Genomic DNA, 14,966 nt, shown 5'->3' with positions numbered 1-14,966 from the left:
CCGGCAGATGTCACACAACCCCTGGACGAAGAGCAAAGTGGAATGCAGCTGTACCGGAAGTAAATGTACACATAAACTGGATGCCTCGCGAGAAGTGCAGCGTTTAGATTTGGTGCGTGTACCGTTGTAGCGGAAGTGGCTTCATCCGCGCTGATGTACAAATAAAACGGATGCCTCACTTTGCACTCCGCAAATAGATCCACTCTGTGTATACATCTTGGATTCTGTCAACCCGGAGTCACCGGGGATTAAGTACGTATAAATTGCTATATCATGTCCAGCTAATATAGCAAAGAAATGTCTGGTATAAGCAATTAGTAAATGTGCCTGTTAATTATTTGTCAAATGTATCTCGGTTAAGAAGGGGTGAGGTCGTGAGGCGGGATACATCATGCTTTGCGGTGTAAACGTTATTTGTTATTATCGGCTCTGGTGACTCGTCCGAAGTTAATCGATACAGGTAAGAGTTGAAGCCTGGTTGATTAATTAGCCATTAGCTCGCTGTTTTTATAGTCGCAGACCTATTTGGAAATTGGGAGGGTTCTGTTACAATCGTATACGTTAGCTACGAATGCTTACTTTTGCGATCATGCATTTTTTTGCAGATTAAAACAACTTGCATTTATTTGAGTAAAATCTATGTAATTTATTGTCATTCATGCGTTTAAAAATGTTGAAATGTGTTATTTCTTCTTCTTCTCCAGATTTGTTGACTCCACAATGAACTACAGTGCTTTGGGTGATGAAGAATGGCCCGGTTCCGACGTAAGCAGTGTGCGGCTTTGCTGGCTGTGGTCCTGCTCGTGCTCATCGTGACTGTAGCGCTCAAGTTGCTCGCCCCGGAAGACAATGCGTTTCCAGATGGCAAGGAGCTTCCCCTGGACCAGAAAGACGAGGCGAAGGAGAGCGACGTCCGACCCGGGTTGAGCAAAGCCGCCCGATCGGAAGAGGATGACAAACTGGCGGCCATACTAAGCAAGTTCCCCCCGCCAAACTACTATCTTCACGCCTTCTACTACATCTGGTACGGCAACCCCAGCTTTGACAGCAAATACATCCACTGGGACCACCCACGGATGCGGCACTGGGACCCCAAAGTGGCTGAGAGGTATCCACAAGACAGGCACATCCCGCCTGATGACATCGGGGCCAACTTCTACCCGGAGCTGGGGCCTTATAGCTCCCGGGACCCGGCTGTCATGGAGGCCCACATGCAGCAGCTGCGTACAGCTGCCATTGGTATGAGGAAAAAGTGTCACGACGCATGAAAAAAAAACCACCCTTAACTAATGATTTCTTACATGAGACAGCTCGTGCTAACTGAAATGATTTACGGCGACCTCAGGGGTCATCGCCGTTTCCTGGTACCCGCCTCATACCAAGGATGACAACGGCCAGCCGATCGATGACATTGTGCCGCAGCTCCTGGACATGGCACAGCGCTACCACATTAAGGTGACAACGTGAATGTTGTCATCTCTACTGTCACTCAAAAATATCTAGATATAAGCTCACAAATGTGTCCACAGGTGACTTTCCACATTGAGCCCTACAAAGGGAGAGATGAAGTCAACATGCATGGCAACGTCAAATACATTATTGACAAGTGAGTCCAACCTGGCAACATTCCGACTCAAGAACATTTTTAAACCTCAAATCTCTAAACCCCCCCCAGATACGGCGAACACCCGGCCTTCTTCCGCTACCGCACCGACATGGGTAAGTTCCTCCCCCTATTCTACGTGTACGACTCGTACCTGCTGAACACGGAGCAGTGGGCCCGGCTGCTGCGGCGCACGGAGAGCGGCGGCATCCGCGACACCCCGCACGACGCCGTCTTCCTGGCCCTTCTGGTGGAGGAGAAGCACCAGCGCGAGGTGCTGAGCGCCGGCTTTGACGGCATCTACACCTACTTCGCCACCAACGGCTTCACCTACGGCGCGACACAGCGCAACTGGCAGGCGCTACGGGCCTTCTGCCGCGACAACGGCCTCCTCTTCGTCCCCAGCGTGGGACCGGGCTACGTGGATACGGGCGTGCGCCCGTGGAACTTCCAAAACACCAGGAACCGCATCAACGGCAAGTACTATGAGACCTCGCTGAGCGCCGCGCTGGAGGCCAAGCCCGATTTACTTTCCGTCACGTCCTTCAACGAGTGGCACGAGGGCACGCAGATCGAGACGGCCGTCCCCAAAAGCGGCTCGGTGCTCTATCTGGACTACTTGCCGAATAAACCGACCATCTACTTGGAGATTACGCGTAAGTGGGCCGCCATATTTGGCGACGAGCGAGGAAGACGGCGGGAGTGATCCGCCCGGGACTTGAGGGGCTTTCCAATGGTCACATAGGTGGGGCACGGGCGGATCTCTGCTGTGAAGAGCAAAAATCTCTGAGTCATTGACACCCCACCCAAAAAAATGTTCTGATGACTTGCATATGCCACAAGATGGAGGCTAAGGTCTTAAACTGAAAGGACCATAAAGCATCAACACTGCATTTAGCATGTATGCAATCATGAACCCAAGGGAGATATTGATGGTACTTTCAATATTAATAAAAATAAATGGTGATTATCATTTAATCCATCATTGACCAGCTCTTTTATAACCTGAACCAATGAAGGAAGGCTACGCTGTGACTGTCCATGGCAAAGGTCTAAATAGTGACTCAGCCTAGTCTGGTCACTGTACAGTAAATTGAGTCTGAAGTTGCTTGACAGCATTTATTGTGAATAGAAAAAAATCTACACACCCCTCACTGTAGAGAGCCAGATTTGGTGTTATAAAATAAGAAAATCTTTCACAACGTTTGCCTTTATTTGACAAATAACCTGGACAACTTGAACCGCTTAAAAATAATCCATTGTCTTTATAGGACACATAACCTGTACAACTTGAACTGCTTAAAAATGATCCATTGTCTGTGGAGGAGTGTATTAATGTCCACCGTATTTTCCCCAAAGCACAATGAATACAAACGCGCAAACTGGAGCGCCGCAGTGGCGATCAACACAAAGTAGCGAGCCTGCACATCATCCCACAAAAACGCGCGCACGGTGGAGCCCCGCAGTGGTGATAAACAGAACAAGTCAGCGAGCCAGCACATCACAGCTCAGCAGCACACGTACACGATGCATGCACATGCACCATATTTCTTGCTTTTTTTTTTTAACATGTAAATTCTTCTGCCGCAGCATCCAGTGCGCATTACACGCGTTACAAGGTGCAACGCGCGCGCACACGGAAGAAAAAGTATGAATGTGGGCTGGTCTGGATGTGGTGACGCTCACACGACGGTGGATAATTCCAAACACATCGTCGTCATGCGAATACAATGACTGGAAGGTTTCTCGAGATGGTGAGTCGAATTCCTTTATTTGCCCCCCCCCCCCAACCCCCCCGGTGACGGATGGCGGATTTCGCGCACGTCCAGGGGGCCGAATTGCGCCGAACGCGACTTGCGTGACGGCGGCATCGTGTCGGCCGCGAATGACCTTCAGCTCCGCATCTCAGGTGCTCTCGTGACGGGCATCGAAGTCTTCCTCGTCAGTGTCCGATTGGAACAGCGTCAGATAGATTTCGCCCAACACTTGGCCAGTCTCCCTTTTGATCCATTTTTTTTCTAGCATTTTCAGTGACAAGGGTCTGTTCATGCTCATTTTATTCATGCACAAAGCGCTAAGTTACATTTAAATAGCGAGCGACACGTATAGCTGCTCCAGAGTAGACGTGACCGGGAAATAAAGAAAAGGGTGAAGCAACACGATGGCATCAACATCGACTGCCTTTAACTTAAAATCGGCAATATATGCATTTCTTTTGTCCTCCATAATGAATGACTGAATGAATGAATGAATGAATGAATGAATGAATGATGTCTTTATTTTAAACATATTGAAAATAGAAAAGGATAAAAAATAAAACAAATAACACTTTTAAGTGCCATGTGCAAGTGCATACAACAAACGATAAACCAACAAACTGAAAAAAAAAATCAGTAAAAAAGAATGCTCGAAAAAGAGTTGGAGGAAGCATCGCTTTTTAGGTTCCTACCCTATCCTCACAGCAGAAACTTCTTCTGAAAGGAAGTCAAGTGACTTTTTTACGTCCTTGACCTCCTCCAGAGGCGTAGCCAGGAATTTTTCCAGTAGGGGCGCACCCCCACAGGAAAAAAAATCGAACATCGCCCACGCCGTTCGCTGATCGCTAAAACAACATCCGGGTCCGGGAGGCAAACGGTGAATGGATAACATCGCGCACATAGAATAGCGCAAGCACATTCGCGCAAGACCGAAAGAAAAAAACGGCATGAAAATGAAGAATCGAAAAAGCTCGATTTTTTTCAACCGGGGCGCAGGGAGCCCTAACCGGGGCGCCGCCCCGGCTCGCCCCGGCTTGGCTACGCCTCTGACCTCCTCCGTGGACATTGTTAGGGTTTACAAATGATCTTGATGGTATGATTATGTTAGAATGTAGACTAGATGTCAAGTTATTGTTTTGTTAAGTCATGTCAGTTTGTCCGTTCTGTTAGTTCGTTCTCTTCAATAAACCCTGGTCCAAGCTGCATTTGGTCGCCCATCTGTTCCGTGAAACTAGAATTATTCACTTTGTTTCAACCTTTTACATTTCCTTGACCTCGGTTGTTGAAACTTTCCAAATGATGTGCAAACATTCTTGCTTAGTTAGTCATCTAAAATGCTCCACTAGTTTCTGTTATTCATAACCTGATAAAACAATAAGCTGGGACCCTCCACACTGATTAACCAGTTGCTGGTTTAATTAATCAATCATTTCCAATGTCACCCCCGCCCCGCTTGTTCTCAATAAATATGCTTTTGCAAGAGACCAAAGGCAGACTTTGTTCGAACATCACAGGACCTACAGTAACGAACAAATTCTCCGCTCCGTTTTTTCGGCTTCATATTGCTCACGTTGGTCCCAGCTCATGGCTTTTACGCACGCCCGGTCCTATTCTATGGATCTCTCTTCCACCTCCGTGGCTGGAAGTCCACGCCGCCACACGCCTGGAAGTTTGTTTTGTTAAATTAAGAGCCGTTTACCAAACCCACGTCTTTCCTTGTACTTTTTTAACGCTACAATATAGTTATATAATGCGACCTATATTCCGGAGCGACTTTTAGTCCGAGAATTACGGTAATTAACTCGTGTGCACATGCGGCTTATAGTACGGTGCGGCTTATTTAAGAAAGGTTGAAGGTTACTGAAACATCACTTGATGTTTCATTTTTGTGCTTGCTTTGCCCCCCCAAAAAATTAAAGGCATTAAGAGGACCTGTTAAAGACACATCCCAGCCCGTCGGATCGTCGCTGTAGCCACCTCTAGTTGAAGACTCCATGTAGGAACGTCTGCTCTTCTTGGATTCCAGCTGCAAGTCAAATCCACAAGGTTGGTATCGAGATGTTACATAACCACAACGGTCTTCAGCCACACGCCGAGATATAATTTCCCGTTCTGTTCTTCTTCCAGTACAGAGTAATGTCCTCGGCAGCCGTGCACAGAATCCTACGACCACTTTTTTGGGGCACCTTCATCCTCGGGTGCTTCGTGACTCTCTTCTTGATGTATTTTAAGCCGTCCACCAGCTGGCTGTCTGGTCCCGTGGAGTCCAACGTGTCCAGCGAGCATGTCAAGGGCGCCTTCTACTCCAAGGTTGACCGCAACATAACCACGGTGCTCATCTGGTTCTGGCCTTTCGGAAAGACGTACGACCTGAGCGTGTGCCCGTCGGTCTTCAATATCGACGGCTGTTTGGTCACGGCCGACCGGAACCTCTACAACAAGTCAGACGGCGTTCTTATCCACCACCGGGACATCAGCTCCGACTTGTCCAACCTGCCGCCGCTTCAGCGTCCGTCCTTCCAGAAGTGGGTCTGGATGAACCTGGAGTCACCGTCACACTCTTCCCAACTGGCCGGCATCGAGAACATCTTCAACCTGACGCTCAACTACCGTCGCGACGCCGACATCGAAGTGCCTTACGGCTCCTTGTTGGCCACCGAGAGCGAGGGCGACTTTGTCCCGCCCAGCAAGAACAAGCTGATCTGCTGGATCGTGAGCAACTGGAACCAGGAGCATGTGCGCGTCAAGTACTACAACGAGCTGTATAAGCACATCGAGGTGCACGCGTACGGCCAAGCCTTCGGCGAGTACATCACGGACCAGGACTTCTTTCCCACCATCGCCAGCTGTAAATTCTACCTGGCTTTTGAAAACTCCATCCACAAGGACTACATCACCGAGAAGTTCTACAACCCTCTGGCCGCGGGCACCGTACCCGTGGTGCTGGGCCCGTCTCGACAGAACTACGAGAACTTTGTCCAGGGGGACGCCTTCATTCATGTGGATGATTTCGCTTCGCCCAAGGAGCTGGCCGACTACCTTCTGCTCCTGGACAAGAACGAGGAGATGTATCTCAGATACTTTGAGTGGCGGCGGCACTTTAAGGTGAAGACATCAATGTTCTGGGCTGAGCACACGTGCCTGGCCTGCGACTACCTGCGCAGGCACAGGGAGTACAAGACGGTCAAGAACCTGGACAAGTGGTTCTGGGGCTGAGCCAGCTTGTGAAGGCTTTTTGACTTGGATTCATTGCCCCCCCCCCCCCCCCTCACTGCTTGCACTTCTTTTTTTTGTATTGATTCAGTGATTTGATTCAAATTGAGCCAATTTTATGGGAAGCCTTATTTTGATTTTTTTTTCTCTCGTCCCCGCAAAGTGATGCCTGAACAACGGAATATGTGTCGCCGACAAGAGAAACCAAAGAAAGTGAGAAAAAAAAACCCTTTTCTTGCTGAAGTCTCACTGGCGGCTCAAGTTTCGACATTTTTGCGTGACTAGGTGATCCCTTGGCAGGGACTCATGGAGAGTTTTGTCTTTGCAGTATAATTTTTTCTTTTTTCCTCCAAGCATTCCAAATGCACATTTATTTGCGTATATTTATGCAATGTTTATGGTTTATTTGAAAGTTATGTGCTTTATCTTGTTTTTTCATACTGTAATTCTGACCTAACGTTTGAGTGATAGACTTTGGCATGACGTGAACTGAGATTGCAAAGTGCAAAGTCAGCCTTTTATACATCATTTTTATCTTCTGCCATACACTGGAAAGTAGTGGTGTATATAAACTGATGATTTACGATACTTAAGATGGATGCCAAAAGGAAAATTACAATTGCCTTTGTTTTTTTAAATTAGTTAGCGGACAGAATTTTCTAGCAAAATAGTGAAGTTAAATTTTGGGTCAATAGAAAACATTATATTCACTTGTTTTTCTGTCTGTATTCAAACATAAATAATATTTAAAAAGAAATAATACATAAAAACTGTGAATATATTTAAAAAGTAATTTCTCCCTTCATTGCACTATTTTTTGGGATTTAATCAAAGTGTTCAAAATGATCACTCTGCCACAAATGCTAACAAACTATTTTTTTCCATGGCAGAATATTTGCAGTGCAGTTATTGTCCGACTTTAAAAAATAAAACTACAATAAATTGTGAGTATATGTATAAATTACCAAAGTACTCCATGAAATCCTTCAATTTATGGAGAAACATAGTCTGCTGTATATTTGAAAAAAAAAAAATCCATCTCATTAACATTGATAACAATATCAATATCGATATTATCTGTATTTGGAAGGATGTGTCCAGTGCTCACCACTACTGGAAAGAACTTTTTTTTCTTATGGAGAGCCATAGTGAAAGCTGTATTCATGTAAAAAGAAAAAAAAATGTCAGATGACATAAGAAGGAATTTGTTGTGTATATTTTTCAATGTTTGGCACACCCTGACATCGATGGAAGTGTCGTGGTAAATTTTACCGAGCTTTGACGATTTCACGCTCGGGTGTGTGTTTGTTGCGTTCGCCCGCTTGTCTCTCTTGTTTTGCCAAACTTGTGCGGCCTTCGCATGTGCGAATGTGTCGCTCTCGCACGCCGTGTCTCTAATGTCCGAAAAAGAACAAACTCACATTATACGTGGGATCAACTCGTGTCGAGTGTATTTCCATTTGAAATGGATCGATTGAGGGTTTTTTTTTCCCATTTTTGCCAAATCACTGTATTTTGCCAAATGTTGTATTTGAACTCTAGATGTCAGCTAGTGTCAAAGAAAAAAAATAAAGAGTGAAACATTTGATGGCACCTATTCCAAAATACACACACACACACACACACACAAAGTGCAATATAATGCGTGTGGGCTGGTATAAATAGCTTGGGAGAAGCCCAGCTAAGTGATTGATGATGTCAAGGAGAGTATGTTATGTTGGTTATGCCTCAAACCTCGGCCTGTTGTTAGTTACGACCTGACCCTCGCAACCACATCGCTATTTGCATCCCTATCCTCTGCGTACTAGTGGGAAGTGACCAAGTATATATTTAAGTCCGACTTCAGTACAGAGGAGTTGAACTCGTCTCTTCTATCTCAGATCAGCTTTACCCATTGCAATGAATGGAGATGTTATTAATCCGTTCCAACCAACTGACAATGCAGCAAAGAAAAGATACAAAAAGGAGCATGGTTTTTTTTGTGCGTAGCTATTTTTCATGTCAATTCTGCAAATGATTATTGTGTATAATTGACGGGGATTTTTTTTTTTAAAGCACAAAACAGTACTTCTGCCTTTACCTTCTTTTTGCAGTGCCGGCTTTTCTACTCAAGTCCTCTGTCTTTGTGTGTTAGTCAGTTCAGTGATGTCAGTTATCCACTGATGCTATTTGAGGATTAATAGGAAGGCTCAGTTAACATTGGTATAGGGTCCAACCAATCTGCACGAGTCAAGGAATTGCACTGCAAAGCTATACATATTTTGACACTTCTAGTTGGCACAGTATTAATTTCAGTTTGAATGTGATTCGATATGATTATGTGGAAAAAAGAGGGATAACAATACATTTGTGTTATATAATTGTTAATTGGAAATGTGGTAATCACATCCGGGGTGAGAGGTCATGAAAAGGGGTGGAGCCAGAAAAGAAAAGATGGACGACGGCGGGCGAGAGACAAATATTCGAGTGGATTCAGAAAAGTGGAACTTTTATCCAAAATGTCCAAAATGTTCAGGGAGGATGCTTTTGGAAACGTTAACTGGGATAGAGTTAGTCGGTTTAGTGAACGACTTAGCAGAAGACGTCAGTGAGGGAAATTAGCCGCTAATGCTAGCGCACAGAGTTTGCTAAGCAATTAGCGACAAGCTAACGCAATAATTAAGGCCTGTGTGGAGAAACGAAGTCGCCAATGAAGACAAGGAGCGTTTGGTAGGACTTCGTGAACTAGGAGCGCTTTGCTGACATCGTCTGGTGGACTTTGGACTCGCCCTTGTTGCTTTCTCCATCTTTGCTGTCTGGACGACCCAAGTGACCTTGCATCATTAAAAGTAAGTTTATTTTTGTCCTTGGGTGATGGAGACATTTATTTTAGGCTACTATGTATACAAGCATTGATCTGGCCATCAACAATAACTAGAGGGACTTTATATGTTTGAAATTTTATTTAACCTTCATAGAAGATAAGAACTCATGAGCCACCTCTCAGGACTGTACATTGCGCAATCTACATACCCATCTGCCTAACCTCATGCCATGATTCATTTTGGTGAAAATTGAGGAAAATGGGTCAGGTAAGATTCCCGGACTGGTCCTCCGTGAAGAGATGCAAGGTTCTTTTCGCCCACCCATAACCGTTGCCCTATTTGTTGACGCTCCAGCTGTACCCAGAGGGAGGTGAGGGAGGTTTGGTGGCGCGCTTGTGTCTTTAACCTCCACAGCGGGACTTTGTCTAATGGATGCCACTTAGGATGTCATCGCCATGCCAACCAGCTGTCGGCAAGGCCTTTGTGCCACGTCAATGTGTCCGACAGTCACTCTCTCCCACAAGTCGTCGCCTTGAAAGGAGCCGCCGGTGTAAATACTTCAAACAAAATCCGATGGCGGATTTACAAAGCCTGAGTACATTCAGATAAGAGTGCCATCGAGGTGGGGGTCAAATAAAGGCCTTTTTCATCTGACAATCAGATGGCAGTGGCCTCACCTATCAAAATCAGAGGATTACAAATATCATCAGATTTTCATTTTGGTGTCACGTATAATCGAGAAGCACCTGTTATCTGTCACTGATGCTAAAAAAAATCGAAGATTCATAACACGGATTAAAAAATGGCACGCGATTTGTTGAACTTTTCAGAGGTGCTGACACTAAGGTCTTAAGATTTTTTAGGATTGTCATCCGCTGAGCTTGAGCACTGTTGCGCTTTAATTCAACTCTTTGCGTAATCTTCCTACAAAATGAAAAATAGGGTCTAATCCGGGTCAGCGTGCGCTATTCCTTAGAGATGTCTTGTTTAATAGACACGGAGGGAATGTTAAGTGTCGACAGGATATAGTTCGTCTTGGCAGCGTAACGTTGGAGGATTAGCCCAGTGGTCTTCCTGGGGGCTATTTTTATGAAGATGTTTGCCTCGCTTGATCCGTTGGGAAAAACGATAGCAGCACAGTTCAAGACTGTAAAGTAATTTGGCGACTGTCAATCACTTGTTGATGCTGCACAAAAAAAATGAGAGGATTTGTGTCATTTCAGAAGGGTTTTGTTGATAAGTCGCGAATCACATGCACTAGAAGTTTATTCCAGCGGTCCCTCGACGTAGAAATGGTCCAGCTTAGCTTTTTCTGCAAAAAAAATACTAATATTACAGCAGCTTTTATTGTCAGGTGCAAATCCAGAGTAAATCTGCCTAGAGGCGTGTTTGACTCTGTTACTAATTTCACAGCCAAGCCGACGTAAAAAGGGCGGTCTGTGCCGTTGTGGGTGTGAACGCAGCCAAGCCCATTCGGCTCCTCCGGCCCAATCAAATCCACCCAAATTCTGCACCACAAGAGAAATTTTTAAAATCTACTCTATTTTCTGTCACCAATTTGCAAGGTGCAACGAGGGCATGTAATAGAAAACTGCCAGCGAGGGGCGGCATGCTCTGCCAAATTTCCAAACAGGGTAAGCAAGACTTGCCCCAGAACGAAAAAGAAGACACGCCAGTGTTTAATGCGCCTGTCTACGAAAATAGGGCCCTTGAGGTCCATCTTAAAGGCCATCTACTAATATGCCCTTTGTCCTCACAAACGCAATCCAGTCGTACGAGTAAGAGCGTACTAGTAGTGCACACTAAGAGGAATACCAAGGATAGGGTATAAATGCCCAAATGGCTTTCCAAACCTCCGGGCCTTCTTTTCTGGCCCACAGTTGAAAAGGCTTAGTGATGTGCTGGACATGGTCTCCCTTAAAAGGTCCAGAATGATGCAGCGCCGCACGTCGGACCTCCCCCGGAGATTACAGCTAATAAGAGAGGCAGTATTTATAGAAGACACCCCCTGGCCCGGTGGATACCCCTTAATCCGCGCCTCGCCCCCTTTTTTCCATACCGCCTTTCGTCGGAGCATCTCACGGCTCATCCTCATTCCGGCTTCGTATCGGCTAAGCGCCCCGAGCGACTATCAGCGACAATGTCCACCAACGAGCGCTTCGACTGCCATTACTGCAAAGACTCCCTGCTGGGGAAGAAGTACATCATGAAAGAGGACACACAGTACTGCACTAAGTGCTACGAGAGCCTGTTTGCCAACTGCTGCCAGAGCTGCGCCAAGCCCATCGGCGCCAACTGCAAGGTAGGCACTCGGCGTGCAAGTGCTTGAGCCGAACAAAAGTTGGACTCGCAAATTAACTTTTCATAACTGTGGTCCTAAGCAAGTGAATGAATGCTAAGAACCATGGAGGTACACTAGCTTAGTGTTTACACATAAAGCGAAGTACAGTGGAAAAAAAAAAGCATTGTTATAATCAAGAGGAACAGTGCTAGTACGTGCCAAATAGTGTTCCTCTATGACTCAAATTTCAATGTATTACTTTCCAAAAAAACGATAGACTAGCATCTAATGTGCTACAGTTACTCTGACTTACCACTTGTTAAACTGTGAGAAACTAACCTACTAGATAGTAAGACCATGAAGCTTTTATACCTAGAAGTTATTTGACTGATTTAAAACAGTCAAAAAAGTGTGTCATTAGATAGTGGAAATGAACTATGACCTACTCAATTGTGATGCTGGAACAGTGAAAGTAACCTAGTGCTTGCCAAATAGTTATCCCCCTTGGACTTGACCAACTATTGCAGTCATCCATGGCCTGCAGCTTGAACTTATTAATAGAAAACAATAAAACCAAATCTGACGTGCCTCTACTTATCTGTCCATTGATGGGACTAGGACTTGTCCTACAAGGACCGTCACTGGCACGAGGAATGCTTCAAGTGCGCCAAGTGCAGCCGCTCCCTGGTGGAGAAGGCCTTCGCCGCCAAGGACGACCTGACGCTCTGCACCGAGTGCCACGCCAACGACTACTCGTCCAAATGCACCACCTGCAAGAAGACAATCATGCCAGGTGCTCCGATTCTCTTTCGATGACTATTTTACCGTCCATCAACAACCTCGCGCACAGCAACGTAATACCGCAGAGCTATGCGCTAAATCCCTTCCAAGATAAACACTAGCGTTAGCTCGTCGCAGCCGTGACTATTTTGAGTGTCTGACTTGCTCTCGTCAACCCCCCCTCTCTCTCGTGTCAGGTTCCCGCAAAATGGAGTACAAAGGCAATAGCTGGCACGAGACGTGCTTCCTGTGCCACCGTTGCCAGCAGCCCATCGGAACTAAGTCCTTCATCCCCAAAGATAACGGCTACTTCTGCGTGGGCTGCTTCGAGAAGCAGTTTGCCTACCAGTGCTGCGCTTGTAAGAAGGTAAGCTCGGTGCGTGTGGCCGCGTCGGAGTCACGGCAATAAACTTGATGCGGCGGCACGGTATTTGGCAGGCCATCACTACGGGCGGCGTGACATACCAGGAAAAGCCGTGGCACCGCGAGTGCTTCCTGTGCATCGGCTGTAAGAAGCAGCTGACGGGTCAGCGTTTCACCTCCAAGGAAAACTACCCGTACTGCCTGGAATGCTTCAGCCAGCTCTACGCCAAGAAGTGTGTGGGCTGCACCAAGCCCATCACAAGTGAGACACCTTGGTCTTTTTGATGGGAGTGGCCTAAGTGCGGAATGACCTGTGTGTTTTTTTTTTTTTTTTTGCACAGGTATTGCCGGCGCCAAGTACATCTCCTTCGAGGAGCGTCAGTGGCACAGCGAGTGCTTCAATTGCGGGCAATGCTCCGTTTGCCTGGTGGGCCGAGGCTTCCTCACCCAGCGTGACAACATCCTGTGCACCGACTGCGGACGCGAGAAGTGATCGGACACGCTCAATGTAGCATCGCGCTAATGTTTACAAAAGGGAGGTAGCGCAAATTGAATCAAGTCTTTAAATCGAATCTCGCACAACACTTGAAGGCTTTTTGTCAAGTCTCACACTAGATTTGTCTTTTCTTTACCATTGTACTTACTCTTCTCTATCTCCTACATTTATTTTGCTGCAGTTGCTTGCTTTGTGGAGAAAAAAAAATCAAGAATATTCCTTAGTGGCATGCAACGCAACTTCAAATTAGAAACCTTCACTCAGCCCTTTAATGCACTGACACTGAATGAGGAGGCCTAAATGGTTGAATAAAGGAAAGGCATATGGATACCGTTTGATGTGGCTCATCCTTTTTTATTTTTTAATGATTATCTATAGCCCTCGTAGAGCCGTATCCGGAACTCGGTTGCGTCCGGTACCACTGCGGAAGCGGGTCCGGTGGACACTGGTAACTTGTCAGCGCCCGAGTGGCCGCAGAGCTGCCAACTGTGTGACTCACATGAGGTGAAAGGCAGTTCATAAAAGGGCACTATCGGGAGAAGCCGTTTTATTCATTGTACAGTGGGGTCAGCGTGGGAACAAAGGCACCCACTCACAGGCTCCTTTATCAGGGGATGAAATGAGAGAAAAGGACATGTCTTATTCATGACTCACAGCTTGACCGCTGTTTAAGCCGCTTTGGGTTTTATGCGCTCGCATGCCAAATTGAGCCGTGCATTGTTTCTGTCATTTGAATGGCAATTTTGTGCTCGGTGGATTGCTGCTTTAAAATGACAAACTGACTTTTACAGGCTATGTGTGTCAAAGTATTCATCCATATGCAGAAACTGTGTTTCATCCTAAAAGGATGCAATCTATTCAATTTATAGTTCATGCTTTTTCCAGAAATTTCAAGTGTTGTAAAAAAAAAAAGAATAGCGGTTTAAATATAAACACGAGTGGACCGATGGTATGGATTTGCGGGAAAGAAAAAAATCTACCAAATTGATGCTATAGATTTGCTTCTCATTAACAGTTGTACCTAATCAAATGGCCACCATCTTTGTGGAGCAGCTTGAACGTCAGGTGGGTACGCCTCGCTGACACCTCCAAGTTGGCAAGTGAGAAGAGCAGATGGCGAGCTGCATCATGCCATGGATGAACGTCAACACGGCCGCGTTTGTTGTATCATCCAGAACATTTTCTGTAACCAGTTTGCGTATGGTATTTGGGTACCTTGCTTAACACATCACAGGATAATCGTTAATTTAAGCAAAACCCAATAACCAGGCCTTTACTTGACATTGACTGGAAAAGAGATTTTTTTTTCTGTTGGTATGTGTGTATTGCACTTAATGCAGTTTACAATTGCTTGCACCTCACAGGATGTGTTGTGCTGGACCCGAGCAAAGTCATCCACGTGTGTCGAGACATGCATGGGCATCTGCACTTCATGGAAGACTTGCTGACTGCAGTCAAGAGACATGGCACGGGCAGGGCCTGGTGTGCGGAAAGGAGGTGGATGGCGCCCTCTAGAGGCTCTATGTCAACTGCGGGACTGCGCACAACAAGTAACAACCAGGTTATTCATAATTTATCACTCTGCCCAGCTACAATTACAACATCGTGCAAAAGTGAGTAAACCCATCACATTTTTGTAAATGTTATTCCGTGATGGCACAACACTCAA

At 46.0% G+C, this 14,966-nt stretch overlaps 3 protein-coding genes and 1 long non-coding RNA gene across 4 annotated transcripts; 3 read left to right on the top strand and 1 right to left on the bottom strand.

Annotated features, from left to right (window-relative positions):
* Positions 1-166: 166 nt before the first annotated feature.
* On the top strand, positions 167-2,585 carry manea (mannosidase, endo-alpha). The gene is made up of 5 exons (XM_037240713.1): positions 167-460; positions 705-1,239; positions 1,346-1,455; positions 1,530-1,606; positions 1,676-2,585. Exons 2-5 carry the CDS (start codon positions 750-752, stop codon positions 2,307-2,309), a joined length of 1,311 nt encoding a protein of 436 aa, XP_037096608.1. The 5' UTR covers positions 167-460; positions 705-749; the 3' UTR covers positions 2,310-2,585.
* Positions 2,586-3,051: 466 nt separating this feature from the next.
* Positions 3,052-8,158, top strand: fut9a (fucosyltransferase 9a). The gene is made up of 3 exons (XM_037240714.1): positions 3,052-3,357; positions 5,280-5,406; positions 5,488-8,158. The coding sequence occupies exon 3, from the start codon at positions 5,497-5,499 to the stop codon at positions 6,574-6,576; it is 1,080 nt and encodes a 359-aa protein (XP_037096609.1). The 5' UTR covers positions 3,052-3,357; positions 5,280-5,406; positions 5,488-5,496; the 3' UTR covers positions 6,577-8,158.
* A 1,258-nt stretch (positions 8,159-9,416) lies between these two features.
* Positions 9,417-11,350, bottom strand: LOC119116253. The gene is made up of 2 exons (XR_005096254.1): positions 11,231-11,350; positions 9,417-10,484 (listed from the first exon to the last, which is right to left on the bottom strand). It is a non-coding gene; the product is annotated as an uncharacterized LOC119116253 (long non-coding RNA).
* A 24-nt stretch (positions 11,351-11,374) lies between these two features.
* On the top strand, positions 11,375-13,444 carry fhl5 (four and a half LIM domains 5). The gene is made up of 5 exons (XM_037241492.1): positions 11,375-11,679; positions 12,277-12,451; positions 12,636-12,805; positions 12,877-13,063; positions 13,143-13,444. The coding sequence occupies exons 1-5, from the start codon at positions 11,518-11,520 to the stop codon at positions 13,292-13,294; spliced, it is 846 nt and encodes a 281-aa protein (XP_037097387.1). The 5' UTR covers positions 11,375-11,517; the 3' UTR covers positions 13,295-13,444.
* The last annotated feature ends 1,522 nt before the right edge of the window (positions 13,445-14,966 follow it).

The sequence above is a fragment of the Syngnathus acus genome, chromosome 22 (genome assembly GCF_901709675.1).
Source record: "Syngnathus acus chromosome 22, fSynAcu1.2, whole genome shotgun sequence".
Taxonomy (NCBI): domain Eukaryota; kingdom Metazoa; phylum Chordata; class Actinopteri; order Syngnathiformes; family Syngnathidae; genus Syngnathus; species Syngnathus acus.
The sequence above is the reverse complement of the archived record's forward strand: the minus strand, read 5'-3'. Positions and strand labels throughout refer to the sequence as shown.

Coding starts and splice junctions, on each gene's coding strand:
- manea (XM_037240713.1), top strand. CDS start 750: ATGGCCCGGTTCCGACGTAAGCAGTGTGCGGCTTTGCTGGCTGTGGTC. Junction 1,456..1,529: donor CACAGCGCTACCACATTAAG/GTGACAACGTGA, acceptor ATGTGTCCACAG/GTGACTTTCCACATTGAGCC. Junction 1,607..1,675: donor GTCAAATACATTATTGACAA/GTGAGTCCAACC, acceptor AACCCCCCCCAG/ATACGGCGAACACCCGGCCT.
- fhl5 (XM_037241492.1), top strand. CDS start 11,518: ATGTCCACCAACGAGCGCTTCGACTGCCATTACTGCAAAGACTCCCTG. Junction 11,680..12,276: donor CCATCGGCGCCAACTGCAAG/GTAGGCACTCGG, acceptor TGATGGGACTAG/GACTTGTCCTACAAGGACCG. Junction 13,064..13,142: donor CTGCACCAAGCCCATCACAA/GTGAGACACCTT, acceptor TTTTTTGCACAG/GTATTGCCGGCGCCAAGTAC.
- fut9a (XM_037240714.1), top strand. CDS start 5,497: ATGTCCTCGGCAGCCGTGCACAGAATCCTACGACCACTTTTTTGGGGC.